The sequence below is a fragment of the Colletotrichum phormii genome (assembly GCF_030913505.1).
Source record: "Colletotrichum phormii strain CBS 102054 chromosome Unknown BDP81scaffold_4, whole genome shotgun sequence".
Taxonomy (NCBI): Eukaryota; Fungi; Ascomycota; class Sordariomycetes; order Glomerellales; family Glomerellaceae; genus Colletotrichum; species Colletotrichum phormii.
In genome coordinates this window covers 1,497,792-1,516,210 of record NW_026851446.1, presented here as the reverse complement: position 1 = coordinate 1,516,210, position 18,419 = coordinate 1,497,792, and the positions used below count along the sequence as shown (strand labels likewise).

General features: G+C 53.9%; 7 protein-coding genes and 1 non-coding gene across 8 annotated transcripts; 2 read left to right on the top strand and 6 right to left on the bottom strand.

Annotated features, from left to right (window-relative positions):
* Positions 1 to 124: 124 nt before the first annotated feature.
* BDP81DRAFT_163619 (uncharacterized protein) lies at positions 125 to 933 on the bottom strand. The gene has a single exon (XM_060582071.1). The coding sequence runs from the start codon at positions 757 to 759 to the stop codon at positions 259 to 261; it is 501 nt and encodes a 166-aa protein (XP_060449064.1). The 5' UTR covers positions 760 to 933; the 3' UTR covers positions 125 to 258.
* Positions 934 to 2,654: 1,721 nt separating this feature from the next.
* Positions 2,655 to 4,148, bottom strand: BDP81DRAFT_292648 (uncharacterized protein; the record flags this gene model as incomplete). Its single annotated transcript, XM_060583077.1, has 1 exon — positions 2,655 to 4,148. A coding segment is annotated over one exon (1,494 nt), but the record flags the coding sequence as incomplete, so codon positions are not given.
* A 535-nt stretch (positions 4,149 to 4,683) lies between these two features.
* On the top strand, positions 4,684 to 5,429 carry BDP81DRAFT_163603 (uncharacterized protein). Its single transcript, XM_060582070.1, has one exon. The coding sequence runs from the start codon at positions 4,880 to 4,882 to the stop codon at positions 5,354 to 5,356; it is 477 nt and encodes a 158-aa protein (XP_060449062.1). The 5' UTR covers positions 4,684 to 4,879; the 3' UTR covers positions 5,357 to 5,429.
* A 74-nt stretch (positions 5,430 to 5,503) lies between these two features.
* On the bottom strand, positions 5,504 to 7,064 carry BDP81DRAFT_312309 (triose-phosphate transporter; the record flags this gene model as incomplete). The annotated part of the gene is made up of 4 exons (XM_060583790.1): positions 5,504 to 5,923; positions 6,128 to 6,350; positions 6,490 to 6,665; positions 6,801 to 7,064. The coding sequence occupies 4 exons, from the start codon at positions 7,062 to 7,064 to the stop codon at positions 5,504 to 5,506; spliced, it is 1,083 nt and encodes a 360-aa protein (XP_060449061.1).
* A 429-nt stretch (positions 7,065 to 7,493) lies between these two features.
* Positions 7,494 to 8,301, bottom strand: BDP81DRAFT_163593 (uncharacterized protein). The gene has a single exon (XM_060582069.1). It carries the CDS (start codon positions 8,251 to 8,253, stop codon positions 7,738 to 7,740), a length of 516 nt encoding a protein of 171 aa, XP_060449060.1. The 5' UTR covers positions 8,254 to 8,301; the 3' UTR covers positions 7,494 to 7,737.
* A 5,932-nt stretch (positions 8,302 to 14,233) lies between these two features.
* On the top strand, positions 14,234 to 16,035 carry BDP81DRAFT_391150 (uncharacterized protein; the record flags this gene model as incomplete). Its single annotated transcript, XM_060587514.1, has 2 exons — positions 14,234 to 14,341; positions 14,590 to 16,035. The coding sequence occupies 2 exons, from the start codon at positions 14,234 to 14,236 to the stop codon at positions 16,033 to 16,035; spliced, it is 1,554 nt and encodes a 517-aa protein (XP_060449059.1).
* Positions 16,036 to 17,186: 1,151 nt separating this feature from the next.
* BDP81DRAFT_163572 (uncharacterized protein) lies at positions 17,187 to 17,785 on the bottom strand. Its single transcript, XM_060582068.1, has one exon. It carries the CDS (start codon positions 17,658 to 17,660, stop codon positions 17,361 to 17,363), a length of 300 nt encoding a protein of 99 aa, XP_060449058.1. The 5' UTR covers positions 17,661 to 17,785; the 3' UTR covers positions 17,187 to 17,360.
* On the bottom strand, positions 17,299 to 17,388 carry BDP81DRAFT_t92. Its single transcript has one exon. It is a non-coding gene; the product is annotated as a tRNA-His (tRNA).
* Positions 17,786 to 18,419: the final 634 nt, after the last annotated feature.

Here is an 18,419-nt window from a genome sequence, read left to right as displayed (position 1 = left end):
CATGTGATGAGCGGCTGTTGTAAGCTGCAGTTGAGGCGAGGGCAGGGATTGCTTAGGTATTGTACAGTGTTGCGGAACTATGCGATACGGTCCAGCGTAACGGGCCGGATCAATCGGATCAACTGTCAGCCGCTCCCGATGGGCACCTAGTTGACGGCGTAAAGCAGCGGGCATTTCAACCCCCAATACGGAGTACTCGAGGCGTTTTCCACGCCGGGAAGCTTATTCGAGGGCGCGATTCTCGCAGAAGCACAATCCCTACTGGATTTTCACAAGAGATGTATGCCCACATGCAAGCTGAGGGAGGATCAGCACACTGCGTCTTCCCGCCCGTTTCCGCCCGGCCAAAGTGAGGCTAGCGACAGCGTTTCCCGTCTCTTTTTGTAAAGTGTACCTACTACGTAAGGCGGCCCGTCGAGGCGCCGCCGTCATCATTGGGGGCGGGCGGCTCTGCAGGCTGTAGGCTTTCTCTCTTGTCTGCCTGCTGCAAGCTACCTCGTTAGGACTCGTCAGTGTCGAAGCGCCTGGGTGTGGCTTGCGGTTGGACTTGGAATGCAGTGAGGTAAAGGTGTGGTCTTTTGGTGACACCGATTCTCGGCTTGTCTCTTCATCTCGAGGCATCGGTTGTAGGCTTTCTTTTCTTGACGGCGTGGGTCGCGAGCTGGGAGGGAGTTCTGGGTGTATGTAGATGTAGATGGAGGGAAGTGGGAATGTGATTTGAACAGGGCCTTGCGCAGGTTCCGTTTTACATTGGTGCATGCACGAGGTACCTACTCGTTGTGAGGTCGGTCAGTGACAGCCTGATCATGGCTTAGATTTGGTGTGGGAGTTTGTGGTGTGTTGGCGTTTGGTCCGCCTGGTTCGCCCGGCGTTGCTGGCGCGGGGTCGCGGGTCGTATGAATGAAGTGGGAAGCGCGGTTCGCTCTACCTCCTTGAACTTGCGTATATAAGAGGATTCTGTTCTCCAGAAATTCAGAGTGTTTTCATCTCTCATCACGAAGTATCGAAGCACAGCCTCCCTTATCATTCTCCTCTTTGGTACTGATCCCTTTCCACCTTGATACTTGGCCTACCTACCCGCATCTCAGCCTGCGTCTAGCCGACCCGATTCGCGACCTACATACACCGTGACGTTAAACGACACTTTCCTGACTCGAGACTGCGCTGAAATCAATCCCCTCGCTCACTTTTTGTCTTCTCTGCTACGTCTTCAACTAGTCTTTTGCCTCTCAAGTGAAGCTCGTGAGGTATTTACTCTCTTCTTCCGTGCGAGGCTTCCGGATCGTGACCAACGTGACATGGTGTCCGTCACCCTGTGATACGTGCTCATACCCGCTGTTGCGCCGTGGCGGGCTCGTTCCAATAGAAAAGAGATATTAGCTAGTTGATCTACTGCGTTAAAGAGGTAGTCAGTCTAGTTAGTCTATGGAAGGGGCTTGGCTGAACAAGTATGATGATCCGGGCATGGAAGGCGATATCAGAAAGGGGCGGCGGGGGTGTGATGACTTCGGATTTGGGATTTGGGCTATCATGTGCAGTCGATGAGATTAGTTTGACTACAACTGGAAACATGTGTAATGATATATTCGGGCCAAGAAGACGATGATCTGACTAAATTACCTATGTAATGGTGTATCCATAACATACATAGCTTGCTTCGTAGGTCTCAGAGGAGAGTGGCATGAGAGCTACTCTCCCGGTCGTTGAGATTGGTTTCCGGCGATTGCGTTGGTCTCGGGACATGGACCTTGACATTACATGGGAAGCAAGAGATGGATGTATTCGTCTAGTGATGTGATTCATTCTCCGCTTCTGTTTTAGTTTTATTGGGATAAAGCCAAAGCACTCACATCGACAAGTGATAGGGTAATATAGGAAATGCAATGCCCTCATATCTAGCCTCTTCAATGGTGATCGGTCAGTATCGGTTAATTCTTCCAATGTCTCGTGCACGAGGAAGAGCGCCACACGTACGTTTGGACGTGTACACGATATCAACCAGCCTGGACCATCTACAAACATTGGTAAAACGAACGATGCGTTTGCTCGCCCACTTACAAATACTCGTGAAATCAAGAAAGGGACTCCGGGGTCGTCCTTTCTTATTAACAGTTCTCTTCTCCACGGACCTAACACCCGTTTTGATCACTAGAGATGCTGCTGACAGGAGTGAAGTTAAGAACTCTTCCATTAACACGAACATCTAAAGATGAAAGTCTCGTCCTCGGCCTCATAAGCCTCGTCCTTAAACATTTTTTTCTTCTTGTCCAACGAATATAACGAGCGTTCGAAGCTTGTCTTCAACTCTTTGTTGGACCGATTTTTGGAACCATGACATAAAGACGAGCGTAAACTTACATGGCATAGCAAGTTATCATTGAATTTACGAGAAGGTTGAAGGCGTGAACAGTTTGGCCCATGGGTAGTTTTGAGTGAGCTGAGTGAACAGAGGGGGTTCCTATTTATGTTTGCAATATATTCACGTCGAAACCGCATTCCCAACAAGACGCTTCCTCGCAATACTCGTTGGAAGAGATTACTTCATTAACTTGGGTTTCCGAGTCTTGGAAGCCCTCATACATAATCCGAAACTCCATGGTCTAGGTAACCACCCCAATCTATATCTACTCAATCAAACACCGACATCGACCATCTCACAACCCCTTAAAGCACCCTCTGATCCATCCCAAAACCCTCTTCAACAACCGTCTGCCACCTCTCTTCTCCCCCTTCCTTCTCCCCCGAGCCACCTCAGCCTCAGCCTTCCCACGACTCAACCCGAGCCCCCCATCCTCAAAGGCCCAAGCTCGCAACCTCTGCAAGTCCCACGCGTCCCTCTCCGCGTCCACAACCCTGCCCAGCGCACCATCGTCAAAGGCAATGCCCCTCCAGAGCAGGACTCCGAGAACCTGAGCCCGCTTCGCCCGGCGAATAACCTCCTCATCACCCACCACGCGCCCGACCTCATCCCAGAAGAGGGTGCGAAGGGAGGCTGCTTCGGGATAGTACTCGAACCTCGTCGTCGTCGTCGTAGTCGTGGCGGTAGTAGCAACACTTACACCGCCAACACAGTCGATATCACTGCTCTCATCAACAACAACATCCTCCCCCAACACCTCCTCAAGCCCGTACATCCCCACCCCGAACGGCAACCACTCCGCCTCAGCCCAGTCAATCAACCCAACCAACCCGCCAGCCCTCTCCTCCCTCCCCCACCCCAGCCTCTGCCTCACCCACGCCTCGCCGCCCTCGCCCTCACCCTCCTCGCGCGGCGGATGAACCATGACGTTATCCGGCACGAGGTCCCCATGCGTAACAACCCAAGGCAACCCCTCGATATCCCCCAAATCCCCCCTAACCTCCTTCACAACGGCCCTAAACTCCAAAGGCAACCCCTTTTCCATAATCTCCAACCGCCACGCCATACTCCCTCCCACGCGGCCCCTGACGCCGTCGCCGTGTCCATCACCCCAAAAAGCCTCCCGCCTGCCCCTCCACGAATCCGCAAAGACAACAGCCAGATCCGCAACAAGCCTCCGCCTCGACGCCCTCGGATCCGTCCCCAGACCGGCGGACATACCCCTGAACCCCGTCAACGAAACACCGCCGACCCTCTCCAAGAGATACGCGCACAGCTCCCCGTCCTTCCTCCCCCTCCCACCACGGCTCGTCGTCGTCGTCGTCTCCAACCCCTCCAAGACACCAAGCTCCTCCACGCCCGGCACGATCCCATCCCCAAACACAGCCCTCGCCTCGCCGCAGATATCAACATCAATACCATGCCTCCTAGGCCGGAACTGAACGAGTCTTCCACCACCGCCGCCGCCGCCGCCGCTGCCACCGCTCTTCCAACTCGTACCGCCCTCGCTCCCGCTTTGACTCCCCAAACTCCCTCCACCGGTCCCTTCACCAGCCTCGACCCCGCTATCCCGCCGCGGTCCCGTCGCTTCGTGGCTTACACGACTACTGCCGGGCGGGAGCGGCCTCGGGAGCGGCCTCAGGAGCAGCGTATACGAGCAGTACCCCTGAAACGGCGCCCTCTTGACGTCGCAGGCGGGAAACAGTGACTGCGCGAACTCGTGCGCTGCCGCGATGGCGGAGGTGTGGAGTCCGTTCCGTTGCAGGAATGCGGCGACTTTGCCGTCGTCGTCGTCTTTGGTCTCGGTGTCTTTGCCATAGCTGCGTTGTAAATCCGCATCCTTGCTCACGGAATCCAGGGCCGGGCCACCTGCGGTATCATGTATAAATGATGTTATCATCGAAGCCACCCCGCCACCTTGTCTCGCAGCTTTCGCGGCAACACGATTATCGTCATCTCTGCGGGGTTGGGTATCAATCGACATGATTTCTTCTTCTTTTTTGCTCATTTCTCAAGGCGGTTTTGTCATTATACAATAAACATTACGATAAACCCGCGAGTTGAAATGCGGGCTTTCGACGACAAACCGTTTGTTTATCATATGTTTTCCTCAGCTTGTGTCAGAGAGGTCGTTTGGAGTCAAAAGGTGGGGGGGAGAGAGAGAGAGAGAGATGGTCCAATTGAGTTCACATGACGGCACCATCAGCTGGTTTTCCCGCCTGCTTTTCTCGGTCAGCGCGCGTATGTGTTTGGTTTTTCTGCAGCAGATGGCTTTTTTTTTCGGGGAAAGAGAACATGAGGAGATGGAGGGAGGGGGGGGGGGGATGAACAACTCCGACCACACCCACTCACCCACGGGATGCGCCCGCGTGGGGTGTTGTCTTGCAGATGACTAGGCCGTTCGACCATCACTTAAGCTCGGGAATAACCACACTGCTTGTTCTCAAGATGGCAATGGAAAGATACTACCTCACGTCACAAATAAATACAAGGAGAGGCAACATGAAGATTTGTCTTTGAATGATAAGTTTGTATTATTACCTTTCGGTAAATTTAGAAGTGGATGAAGAAAAAGAGAAGAAGGAAAAAAAAAAAAGGCCAGGGTGGTTTTCTAGAGGACAAATAAAGTTTTTCCCTAGCCCTTTTTTTGATGAAAAACATCCCGTGTTTATGCCCGTTTCCTTTACTCCATGCGAAGGGTATAAATCGATGCGCGAACCTTATGGCCGCGGCATGCATGCTTTGTTTCGTCGGTGCACTCGGCTCCTCCATCTTACACGCGGCATCATCTTGTCCAGAGTGCGGTGCGTCGGCCAGGGAAACTCCGCAACGGAAGGGCGGAAGGGCGGAAGCGCTCCGGCTTTTCACGCCGGTTTTGTCGGCTTCCGCCGGCGCCGCCCTACTCATCCGGGTTTCCCGACGCCACGATGTGCGGCAGATCATCCTGTCCGTAGCTCTGTGGCCGTGGACGGCGTCGACCGCGGCTCCTGTGGTTGATACAACCAGACGCTTTCCCTATACACCCAACACCCTCCACAGGCTGACCCGGCTCTGCCTGCGCCCGGTTCTATATGATATTCGGCCGTTACTGATATTCGTTACACGCGCAGTGATTGCGCAGCTCGCCAGTCCATTTGAACCAGTTTATTTGCGGGCTCTACGGTCGAGCTCGACCTTGCTGTACCATCCGGCACCAATCATGGTGAGAATCATGCCGGAGCCGTTGAAGAGGTGGACTTCGACGCCAAAGGCGATAATGCCGAGGCCAACCGTCAGGCACTGCTTCAGGTTACCGCAGATGCTCATCGTCAGAGCACCGGCGACCTTGTTCGTCTGGAAAGAGGCAACGTTGAGGGCGAAAGCGAGAATGCCGTTTCCGAGAAGAGCGATAACGGTGGCGAGACTGATGTTGCCCTCCACACGCATGGTGTTGAGATTTCCGAGCTCGCCGGCGGCGATGGCGCAGGCCAAAGACTGCATAGCCGCAAAGGGCGACATGCGCAGCAGGACCTCCATAGCGGGGAGGGCCAGGGGGCCGGTCATAATGCGGTTGGTAGCGACGGTCTGTTAACATGTTCGTCAGCAACTGTAATTGCATTGATAGTAGCACTGTAAATGGGACGAAGGCTTGCTGGACGAGTTTCAGAGGGCGCAGAGGGCGGAGATGGCGGACCCAATTGGAGCCGCCGGGACCACTCTCCGCAAACTCGACAAAGCGTAAGGATTTCGGATGATGGACGGGGGATGGGCAAACCCAAAGTAACGTACCTTGACCGCAGCAAGCAACACGCCCGCAAAGGTGAGCAGGAAACCCAGGTCGGTGAAAGTGTACTCGCCAATGGTGGTCAGAGCAGCACCAATCATGATGGGAACCAGCGTCAGGTAGGTCATGTTCTCATAAGTGCGACCAAAGACAACGCGGTAGATGAGAACCGTGAACACGGGGACGGTAGTTCGGAGGACCTGGTAGAATGGCACGGAGACCATGGCACTGCGTAGTGAATTAGCATCATTGCTCGTTGAGTTTGTTCGAGTTCCGCCCCTGCCGGCGGCGGAGCTGCCGGGGAAGGTGCGCCATCATGCGGCACAGCACAGAACAGGCCCAAAGAGGAAGGATTTTGGTTACTTACAGTGACAGGTTAGACACGGCAATGTTGGTGGTGAAGAGCAAGCTGAAGGCGAGGAGAATGAGGTTTTCGCGGCGTCCCAGATGGGACATGGTGAAGTAGCCACATTGGAGCAAGCAGTAGCAACCCAAACTCGCGCACGTGGCGTGAAGTGAGGTGAGAAGCCACGGGAAGGGGAACTAAGATGAACGTTAGAGGAAGCTCATCGAGGAGGGCACTTTTTCCATCATTTCATCGCTGGTAGTTCGTTTTCTCGACAATTCTGACGAGAATCCGGGGCTGGCGAATGCAATGATGAGAGGCAATTCACATACCGCTCCGAGAATCAACTTGTTGTAGAGGGTCAAAACCAAGCTGAACATGAAATAGGCGCTCAACCAGCCAAACTTGACCTGAGGTGAGATGGTGTATTCGACGGGGTTGCGGACTCTGTCGGCGTTGGCCTGTTGTTCGGTGGCGGCAGTGCTGTTGGCCTCGAGATCGTAGCTCTCTTCGATTCGCTTCTCATCGCCGTTGAGGAGGCCGTGGCCCTCCTCGCTCCGTCGAGCCTCGTTCTTGAGGTTGCTGGATTCCGCCATTGCTTCCAAAGGGTCGTCGGGACGGCGGGGGGGGGGGGGGGAGTGGTGGGTTTTTTTGGCGTTGGGTCGTAGAAGAAGAGGTAGAGCTTTTGGGTTTTCCCCGTTTTCGTCGGAAGGTGTTGGAAGCCTCTTTCGTTTATTTGTTTAGAGACCGTGTGTTCGTCCACAGGTACCCTGTCGCTTAGGGGGTAGGTCGAGAAGCTGACGACTGTCCTGGTTTCACGACGTAGATCGGTCCCGAGCGGGCGGGGGGGGGGCCTTTGGGCGGTAAACGGGCGTGCGTCAGGTAGTCGAGCTTAAAAAAATAAATCGGACTAAAAAGCGACGAATGGAGGAACGGCTGCGGACGATGGGACAAAGTGTAAATAAAAGAGAAAAAGGTCCAAACGAGAGGCAGAGCGATCGAAGGAGTGTGGTTGACGATATGGATGAAGGAAGAAAGAATAAAAGAAAACAGGGACCTGGATAGATGGAGGTAGGTGAGGTGTGTGGTAATGGGGGGCGGATAACAGAGGCGGGAGGTACAAGGCAGGGGCGTTTGCTCAGTGGAACAGGCTGTAAATGAACCCAAGACTTCGGATCGCGGGCTTTGCGAGGCGTCAGCTAAATCCGATGCAGCAATGTATTCAGAAGGGTCTGGAAATAGGGGGGCAGGGCAGGATTAAGGTAAGTTTTAGAAAGGGAACGACAGGAACCGGAAGGGTTGGAAGGACGTGTGGAGAGAAAAGGAATAGGAGTCAAGTGAGTGGTGGACGTGGTGGTTGGTGATGAGGCGGGCACACGGCAAGACAGGTAGGTGAGGGAGAGGGTGGGAATAGGAGTGGGATGCACGGTACGGAGACTGGAGTATCTCAGAGAGAGTGAATACAAACGGGATTGAGGACAGGACAGGGTGGAGAGGGGAGGGAGGGATGGCAGAGGAGACATGATCCACCGGGGTGGAAGGACAAGAAGAGGAAGCAGAGGAAGCCGAGATACTCAAACGGGCATCTTTCTCGCTTCCGCGCTTGGCATCAATGACGTTTCGGCTGGCGGCATCGCTCACTGCCAGTCCTCCTTTTTTCGAGTCCCCCGTCTTGTTCATTTGCCGTACGGTGTACGGTATACGGATAAGGATACCAGATTCCAAGTGCTCCCCAATAATAGACATTAGATGCATCCTCCAATGGTGAGTGAGTGAGAATGCCATGAGTGAACGATTGACCGAATGAGTAAGGTAAGTAAGTGACTGAGTGAGTTGGTGACTTACAACCATCTCCCGGCCCCGGCACACGATAAATTACACACGTACCTTGGCTAGTCTGGCTAACCCAAGGGAGCTTCCTCAAACAGTAAGGGTACCTCGAAGCTCGGGGGGAGGAGGAGCACACCACGAAATTCCGTAGAGACAGACAGAAAAAGTCAGAAACAAGACTTGATCCTCCGCCACTATCCGTACGTAGAGTAGCAGTGCAGGTAAGGGGTCTCTCAGATCTGTCTGGGTTTCTCCCGAGTCTATTGAATGGAAACGAAACCCGGCATCGCGGCTTCTCATCTCATACACTTAGGTCCCCCCCTCACACCATATGAGAGAGAGCTTACGACGTGTGTACCTACACTGTAAGGGAGCGAGAGCAGACTCAGCCACGGGATACGGGCGATACGGCATCTCTGTCACGAGCGATACTCAATAGTGGACAGAGGGCGTCGTGGACACGCTCACGTACGCAACGCTCTCTCACACTTCATACAACTCAAAGTCTGAATGTCAACCGCCTAGCAAACCCAAGCTTGCGCGTTTGGGGATAATTACATCGGCAAAACCTGGCCGGTTCGGCTGGTCTAGTCTCGATGCGACCCCGTCGTTCTCGAACGGCCTCGTAGTCGTTCGCCCTGTCGCTGTCGCTTGGTGCTGGCGCTGGCGCCGGTTCGCCTGTATGGTGTGTCATGTACATTGTGAGGGAAATCTATCTGCCCGCCCGTTTGAGCCAAACGGCAGCTAGTAGCCGGGCTCTCTCACAAGTTCAGTTCTACCGGCAGGCTCACCGTGACACCGCTTCGTTTACAGCGTGCTGACAGCTGCTCTACATTAAGTAGAGCGGATGTCCCGTGTTTCCCATTCGGATCCTCTGCCTTCACGGATTGATTACCTGTACAATGGGTGTGCTCTCACTCACTATGGATGAGGTGGTGGTGGTGATGGTGGTTTAGATGGGCGGGACACTGTGACAGGGCTTGAGGTGTACGGAGTAGTCTCCATTATCGATCAGTGGCTACCAGGTCATCATCGTCATCTATCCTCATCTCTAGTCTGGAGACTGGCGGGGGGGATGGAGGGCCTCGCGGGTCTGGGAAAGAGTGAAAGTCACTCAACCTGTGGTTGAAAGCTCTGTGAGTGGTGGGTTGGATGAACAAGGCCGACGGACCCAAGGTGCGGTGGGATGTATTCGTACGGTGCGGTGGCGGGTGGGATTTCGCGTCCGAAGTGAACTTGTCTTGGGAAGAAAAGAGCGCCCCCATAACCCCCCTTGGCAGCCGCGTAAGCCTGGGGCCCTGATTCATCCTGGTGCGGCCGGACGGCAAGGGAGGGGGGGGTCACAGAGTACTATGGTAAGTACCTAGCGAAACGGGGCCAGTTAATAAAGGAGAGGAGCCAGATACAGTGTAATTGCGGGATGAGGGACCGGGGAGGTGGTTCAATTGGAGGGAGGGCAGCAATTATCTGTGGCGGATCAATCATGAAGAAACCTGGATAAAGTGGAATGGAAGCATTTTTGGATACCTACGGAGTACACCCAGCTGGCGAGCAAGCTCCGGCTCCAGTGAGCTGAGGAGGACCTGAGCCTCTGAGGTGAGTCTGGGAGGATCACTGGATCAGTCCATCAAGCTCTAGAACACGTTTAATTGCGTTTAGGCGGCGGGTCCTGTTTTTTTTTTTGTCTCGAATCTGGTCTATTTGGATCAGTTGGAGAAATTCCACAGATGATTCCAGTTGTGCGGCCGCCGCTGGTGCATGATTGCATCTTGTCGCGTTGTTATCAATTCATGATCTAAAAAGCCTCAGATTCTAAAGCTACGTATTTCGAAGAGCTACAAGGCTTGCGCATGCACGAGCTTCTGAACAGACTTTGGAGACTGACTCTCCAAAGACTCCAGCTGTCATCCTTTCTTCATATCAAGAAAAAGCCAAAAAAAAAAAAAAAAAGCAGGCAAAAAAGTGGGGGTAAAGCGACTCCAGTACTGTGTGCTCGGTACGAACACTCAGGTATACGTTCCTAGCGCGTGGGTAAGAGAGGCATTATCACTGGCCGATCTCATTTAAATGCGGCTCTAGGCAGGGTCCAGCATTCAAGGAGAAAATCTAGCTTGATGAAATGGGAGCGAGCAAGCCGAAGATCGAGCAGCAGACTACCTACTGTGTAGCAATGATGTAGGGGGTGCCGGCGGAGAAGAGCAGTAATCTATCTGGATAATTCGTTTTCTGTCTGCGGCTGCTCACAGGTTTCGGCCCACTTAGAATCATCAGTAAGTGCCCTACCGTGTATCCTGTCATGGCACGGGAGGTTTATTTGGCAGGTCTCACTCTAGGTTTAGGTAAGGGAGATACGGTACCTAGGTAAGGTACTGCGAGTGAGTGTAAGGCAGGGCCCCGAACAGAAAGACGTGCGCGTGGCAGCAAGGCGATGCCTGTCTCATGTTGTTCTCGCTCTCTCTCGTCTGTGGCCCTGCAGCCGCCGCACGGAGGTGAGGAGGAGTGCGAAGCTGCATACAGTGTGTTCGGATAGTTGACTGATCAAGCTGGACGGAACACGCTCAGATGCAGTGTGCTGACAAGAAAGCGAGCCGATGAATCCGAAGTCTGGCGATGCCCAGCCTTTCCTTCTTATTTTGGGTTTGGTTCCCTCCCTTGGCTTTTGGGGAGGAGCGGAACGGTGGAAGCGCGGTGGAGAGGTGATGAGAAGGCGACAGCAAATAGGGGAGAGCCACAGAGCCAAGCCACGCAGTGCTGCAGGCAAGCAAAGGAGACACACAAAAAATAAACCACTGAGCGGGAAGCAGCCTTCAACGACACTGGATGCGACTGGCTGAGGAGAGATGCAGGGCGGGAAATGACGACAAGAAGCAAAGGTCAACAAAGTACCCTATGATTGAGCCAAGCATGGCACCAGCTCCAGCACAAGCAGCATGTCGAACCAAGACACTGGGGCTCATGACAGCAACTGCAGCAATGAAGTGGAGGAGAATTGTGGCTGCGCCGTGGGAGTGGGAAGGGGGAACGGACGGGATGCGGTGGAGACGGTGTGACCTGGCGGCGGGAACACTTCCAGTTCGATGTAGAAAAGTACGTATCTGGGACATTATGTCATCTTTTCTATTTCCTTTCACCTCGTGCTCGCAACACCGCAGATTGACGTCGCCCCGCGTACCTCGGCACGCAATCCGAATCTTATCTCGTTTCTTGCGCCAGGTAGATTTACACAATGAAACCGTCGTGGAGATACAAGTGCCGCTCGCAATTTACAGCGTCTATTCATCAATGTCTACGAAGTATTCAGGACCAAGTATCCATCCACGAGGCGGCGCACAATCGTGCTATGTACCGACCGACAGGTGAGAAACAGAGGCACAGAGAGAAAAGTGAAAGCAGAGCAACAATACTCCAATACTCCAAGACTCTCCAAGCAATAAGGGAGCACAACGGACGAATCGACGAGGGCGGTGGCGTCTGCAACGGTCGGTAGCCCATCTCAGACAACCTGGCAATTCAGCCACTTAGCAGCGGCCTCTCTTGGCGGGAGCGGTGTTACACAGTTGTGGTGCTAAAACTGGTCTTTTTTGTCACCAACGGCTCTTCCGGGACAGCCACAATCAACGACGGCAGTCAGGGACTCAGGGACAGTGCGCCCTCCCTTTCGCGGCTTGCCCCAAGTGCCCAACTCCATGGAAAAGTCTCAAATTCTTGGGCAACATGTTGCTTGCTCCCTGTCCGCTGCCGTGCGTAATAAGGCAAGCGAACGATGTAAGGTAGGAAAATAAAGCAATGCGCCAAGCAAAGGCCACCAGGGACGAGGGTTGTCTGTTACTCTGTCTGAGTCTTGACTCTAACAAGAGCAGTACTCCGTACGACTTTGGGAAACTTCTGTGCGTGTTTGCAGGTAGCACGAACAGCTGCACACTGCTGAGCTAAGGTCGTCAGTCAGTCAATCAGTCAGTTGATTGCCGCCATGCTGCTGCAGACAAGACAAGACAAGACAGGGCCAGGCTGCAGCACGGCTAAGGTCTCAACCGTCACCGATGCGGCACCGATGCGGCGATACCAAGCATCCAAGCCGGACGACACGGCAAGCTTGATGTCTTGGGTCATCACCCACTTCTCTCCCACTGGTGACTGAACCACCAACATCAGACCGTCACCGTCAGCCCGGCCCTGGGCTAGCCAATGCCATCCGGCGCTTGTCAGCGCCCCCCCTCCGTGCCTCCCAATGGCGGCATGGCTTGATATTCCGATGGTCCCAAGATCCTTGGACTGGACCCAGTAGGCTATTTCCTACACGCGTACTGGCGTACCGGCGTACTTCGTACGGAGCACAGAACAATGACAAGCCCAGCCCCAGCCCATGCCATGCGACGGCCACCGCAGCACCGCCAGAATGTCTGGACGGGACGGCAACTGTGAGACGCCTGTGTGCGTGTCCCTCTCCTCGCATCGCCCAGGACGCGAGGGACTCCCTCCTGTCTATCAACTCTTCAAGACATGCGTACCATGAGAATGAGATTGACGTGGCGGTCAAGCTGATGATAAGGCATCCGACCTGAACCAAATACCTACCTAGCACTATTTACTTTTGTTGAAAGGCGGACGGTGGCCTCTCCCTCTCCGCCAGTCCCGGCGTCCCGCTACGCCACGCTGCACATTCCCCCCTCTCCCCCTAATTGCCGTCCGAGGAAGGTACCGTTCCTCGCACCTGCAAAAGTAAGAACCTAGGTAGTGCCTCCTTCCGCAACTCACCTGGGGCTGCGTGGCTTGCCGCTCACCCATCCCTTCCTTCCTGCCATGCGCTGAAGAAATGGATCATCATTTGGGACACCGCACCGCCGCAGCAAAACAACCTAATAATCCAATATCCGTACGGATACTTTGATACTTGGTCAACAACCACCAAAAAAAAAGTACCTTGGTCTTAGCTCAATCTTGGCCCCTCCAAGTCGTCGTCACTCCGGGCCCGTCCTTCCTTCTTCCCTAATTCTCCCTTTTATTCCGTCCTGTATTATTATTCTTCTTTTTTGACCTCCCCCCTTCGAGACTTCCGCCCGGCCAATCCAATCTTGGGCGAATCATCCTGTGCAGTTGGTCCACATAGCCAGACACTGCTTCCAATTTCCTTTCCGCCGCTTCTTCCCCGGACTCTGCAGGACTATCGACGCGCTCTCGGAGTCTAGTCCACTGTCCCAAGGATCAAGAGGTACCTGAACTGGAATTCACCACCTCAACCTCAGTGCGGCTCAAGTCACAGCTGTATCAGTCGACTGCGCGTGTCTCTCTCTCTCTCGCGTCGACGCCTGACCACCCACACGTCAGTCTTTACCGAGAAGAGCAGCCCCCCCCCCCCCCCACAAGACAAAAGTAGACGATACCGAGACCAAGGGGTTCGACCACGAGGGTGGGAAGAAAGGAGCATTCCGGCGGCAGCGGGCGTCTCTTGTTCCTCTGACCTAACCTGACAGCTCTTGGGAATACTGATTTTGGCACTTGGCCTTGGCAATTCCTGACCCTCAACCCAGGAGAAAAAAAAACTCCCCGCCCATCTCCATCCGCCATCTGCCACCTAGCATTTCTTGCCACAGCCGACCTCTTCCACTCATTTCTTCCCCTTCCTTTTATCCTCCAGCCCCTTAACAACGACGACGATCCTCGAGTCCTGAGAGTGTGCATATTCTTCTCTACTTTCCTTCCTTACCCTCGTTACTGCCGGCCCTTAGGTGTTCTTTTGGTTCGTTACCTACTTTCTAATACCCCAAATTGCACTTTCGACCTTTTCTCTCGTGGATATCGCCTCGTGTCGCCGTCGCCAACCAACATTGCACTGCACTAGCTTGCCTGCCCGCCTGTCAACCCCCCCTCCCCCCCAAAATCGCCCAACCTGGATCTCAAGCCTATCCGGCAGCTAAATGAAACCAGAGTCGCACCCATGTTGATGGCTCTGAAAGGCCGCAGACTCGTTCTGCTGGCCGCCTTCGTCATCGTTTCGGCGCTTCTCATCTTCTCACAGTCTCTCTACCCGGAGAACCTGAGCTGGGTAAGCTTCTTTCCTTTTTTTTTTTTTTTTTTTTTTTTTCCCGTCGTTACTTCAAACTTCTTGTCGTTTTTTGATCGCCGTCGCAAGTCCCCCGTCTACCGGGCAGTTTTTCCCCCAGGAGAGGAAGAATGCGGCCCACGTGCCGACTTGGGCTGAAACTTCGACCGAACTCCTCGATGCGGGACTCTGAGACACCCGTTGTAGCTGTTTGCGCTTGACATTGAACTGACATTGGCTTCCTCCCACAGTCCGACATCTCAGCTTCTCTCCCCACCGGAAGTAAATCCTCCGCGCCATCCAGCAAGGGGGCCAAACCCGCCCGCGCAGGCACCGGCCGTTTCCACTTCCTGATCGCCGCCAGCGCCCCGAACTTGCAGTTCTGCCGCGCCCTCGTTTCGTCCACCGTCAACCGCTTCGGCGCGCCAGTCGTTGCAGGATGGAACGGCACCGGCGAGAACGATGCTGCCCAATCCCACTTGGCCAAGATTCGCGTCGTCACCAAGTACCTCGAGGACCTGCCCGAATCCAGCAACGATGATCTCTTCATGATGATTGACGGCTACGATGTCCTTCTCCAGTTTGGCCCCGATGTCTTGATCGAGAGATACTTCAAGGCTGCGGCCAAGGAAGACGAGCGCATCATCCAGCAGCTGGGACCCGAAAGGGCCCAGAGTCTAGCCGGTCCCATGAGCCGACATATCTTCTTCGGCGCCGACAAGGTCTGCTGGCCCGTGGACTGGAGGCGCCCGGCTTGCTGGGCTGTTCCTCCGGTGCCCAACATGGATGGCCACGAGTTTGGCCCTCTTACGAACACTGGTGAAGACATGACCTTCAACCACCCCCGATGGCTCAACAGCGGTACCATCATGGGCCCGATCAAGGAGATCCGCGAGATGTTCCGAGCTACTCTCGACTTGATCAACGAAGTGTACAACCCCGAGTATGAATTCAGGGAAAGCGACCAGTTCTACATGAGCGACGTCTGGGGTCTGCAGGAACTCGAGAGAATTCAGATGCAAAAGGAGGAAAATCCCGAAGCCGCCGTCATGCTGCCTCCGGAAGACGGCTGGGTTCCTGAGTTGGAGCCCGCGTACAGCTACAACTTCCACATCGCCATGGACTATTGGAGCCTGATGTTCCAGACATGGGCTGGCTACGGCGAGTGGGTGGACTGGCGCAAATTTGACCGCCCCCTGTACTCGGTCGAAATCTCACAAAACTATCGTAACAGCTCTAGCTTTGTGCCTTGGAGCTTGCATATGCAGGCGGATGGTATGAAGTCGCTCAAGCGCATCTTCAACACAACTGAGGATGAGACCATGGGCGCGACGGTGAACGAGCTGATCCGCAAGTCCGAGTTTGGTGCCAACATTGTTACCAAGCAGACGTTCCCGCTGCTGCACGTCACCGGAGAGAAGGGAGCCTTGGACGTGTTCTGGCCTCGGATGTGGTTCTTCCCCTACGGCCGCTCGCTGATCCGTTCCGCCATCAACTGGTTCCAGCAGGAGGAACACTATTCGCCTGACCTGATTGACGGCCGAGTGTGGTATCCCGCACACCCATACCCCAAGAACATTCGCGAGAGCGATGGGGGTGCCTGGTCAGACACTGCTAACGACGACGGGACCGTGTATTGGCTGGGATTCGACCAGCTGTGCGCAGAGCACCACGGTATTTTGTTTGGAGAAGATTAAGTGAGGTTCTCCGTGAAGGGGACGGGAGGTTTTTCTCGCGCGTTACTTGGTTTGAGCATATTTGAGCACCTTGGGTTTTCGAGGTCTGGAAAATACAGTGCAGGTTCAACGGGAACCACCTGCATTCGATCCGCAGCACAGGAGCTGCTTGCAATCAGTACTGGAACAAGAGTAACCCGTACTACCCAAAAATGAAACGGCCGGCTTTGCGTGTTGCGCTCAGCATATCACAATGCAATACCCACAATGTTTGTGTGCCCTGTTTTTTCCTTCGCATATCGCAGCGCTGTCTGATATCGTGTTTGAGTACGTAAAGCATAGCGGCTAGGAAGTAATAGACAGGACAGACCGCCGTCAGAACGACGGGCGGCAAATTTCCAAGACAAACCCAACTTTGGATCAGCTGAAAGCCTGAATGTGTTGATGTTGGATCATCCGGTGACTGAAGGTGTCTAGAACATCAGACTTGGCTGTCTCGGGCTTGCTCCGACGAGGTGAAGTCGAGATTGACTTTCTTCTTCTCCCTGCTTCCGCCGCCGCCGTCGCTGCAGGGAACTCGTCACGTTCTATCGCGCCATTGTTCGGACTTGATGTAGGGCTGGGACTCGGGAGAGACTATTGAGCGGCAATGTTTCGCAGTAGCTGAAAGTATTTAGTACTAGATGGACTATACGGAGTAACCTAGTCTAGGGAGACTGGTGAAAAAGATGGGATGGCGCGAGCCTACTTTTCGATAATTAAGGGTTTTCGGGAGGGTTGGTTCCCTTGCAGCAATAGCTGACATCCTTATTTTTCCTTTCTTTCCGAATCAGGATGGTTTTGGGGTCACGTTCTTGGGGTGATTGGTTGGGGTCACGGCGATGGCGTTGTAGCTTTTTCAAATGGCGGCGGCGGCGGTCCGGAAGCTCGCCAAGGCGGCCCGGGTCGCGGCCAATTCAGCCTGGGGTAGGTACTTGGTCACGTCGGTCGGTCCATTGAAGTTGGGGAGTATGAAGGATTGAGTCTTTGGTGTGTTTCGTGGCTTGTGGTTTTGTGGTCTAAGGTGAGTATTGTGATGTGACGGTCAGGCTGCAATGCATCAAAGGGAGTCGTTGTTTTGAGACAAATTCTTGAGATGGGGATTGGGATGAGACTTGACTGAGTTAAGCTTGAGCTGCGCAGAAGAAAAGGAAAAGGAAAAGAGGCGAAAAGAAAGCCTCAAAATGTTGCATCACAAAAGGCGGGGGGGAAAAATGAACCTGACCCAGATGGATCAGTTCGTACTGCCCAGAGGCGGATTCGAACCGCCGTCAACACGGATCGCTGTATAGAAGAACCACAACGTATCATCCTAACCAACTAGACGATCTGGGCGAGTTGATGAAGGTGTTGGAGGGTGGAAGCGTCTGAGGTAAGCATCGTGGTGGGTTACGGGTGGGTTTTTGGTCTGCGTGGTAGTGGGGGAGAGAGGTGTGGTGGATAAGTCGATAGAATGGATCTGGATCGTGAGAATTCGGGGGCATTCTCGTATGGGAAAGTTTTTTGGAGGTTGAAAATTCCGGGAAAGGGAGACGGAAGAAATTCAGATGTGGATTGGGTGCTTGAGAGACGAGGTATTTGGTTGGGGGGAGTAAGACGGGAGTCATTCGAGGTTTGTGGATGTTCGGGCTGCAGAGTACAGTCAGACGGGATACGGGTTGTGGCGGAGGCTTTTTAGGGGGAGGTGTTTATTGAATGTTTGCGTGAGCATCTGCGCAGACGGTTATTTTCGGTGAGTTGGTTCTTCGAAAGACGGACAATTTCCCTTCTAGATTGACAAAGTGATTGGCAGAGTTTAGCTGATGTTGTTCGAGATTGTATGGTTCATCCCATGATTCGGCATGCCGGCCTCCCCGGAGTCTAATGCGGCTCCAAAGTCTGATCCGGCGCAGGGTCTCACGGACGGGGGTGTTTGCACTTGGGTATTGATGATCACGAGGTTCGTGAGGGTTGGTCTGGAAATCTGAGGTGAGATGCGGGACTGGGCGATCCCGATCGTAGGGCTGGGCTGGTTGGATGTTGATGCGTCTGGTCTTACAACTGATGGGTGCTTGACGTAGGTAGTCATTTTTGGCGGGGTATGCACGACGGCCTTCCCGTCAAGCTAAATGGTGAGTTGAGGACGGATAATGTGATACCTTTTAACTTTGATTCTGTCATTATTATCATCACTTCTTCAGGTAACAGAACCTCCTGCCCATCCCACGACATAAGTCTAGTCAAATGGTGCAACGGCGTGTTGTAAACTATCCAATTGCCTATATCTCGAATGCGTCAACAAGGCCAATAAAGTTCCGAAACCCTGTTGGCGCATTTCAAAGTGATACTGACTGAGCCGAGAGCCTCATAACTGTTGCCTTTTCTCG

Coding starts and splice junctions, on each gene's coding strand:
- BDP81DRAFT_163603 (XM_060582070.1), top strand. CDS start 4,880: ATGATAAGTTTGTATTATTACCTTTCGGTAAATTTAGAAGTGGATGAA.
- BDP81DRAFT_163572 (XM_060582068.1), bottom strand. CDS start 17,660: ATGACTCCCGTCTTACTCCCCCCAACCAAATACCTCGTCTCTCAAGCA.
- BDP81DRAFT_163593 (XM_060582069.1), bottom strand. CDS start 8,253: ATGGCATTCTCACTCACTCACCATTGGAGGATGCATCTAATGTCTATT.
- BDP81DRAFT_163619 (XM_060582071.1), bottom strand. CDS start 759: ATGCACCAATGTAAAACGGAACCTGCGCAAGGCCCTGTTCAAATCACA.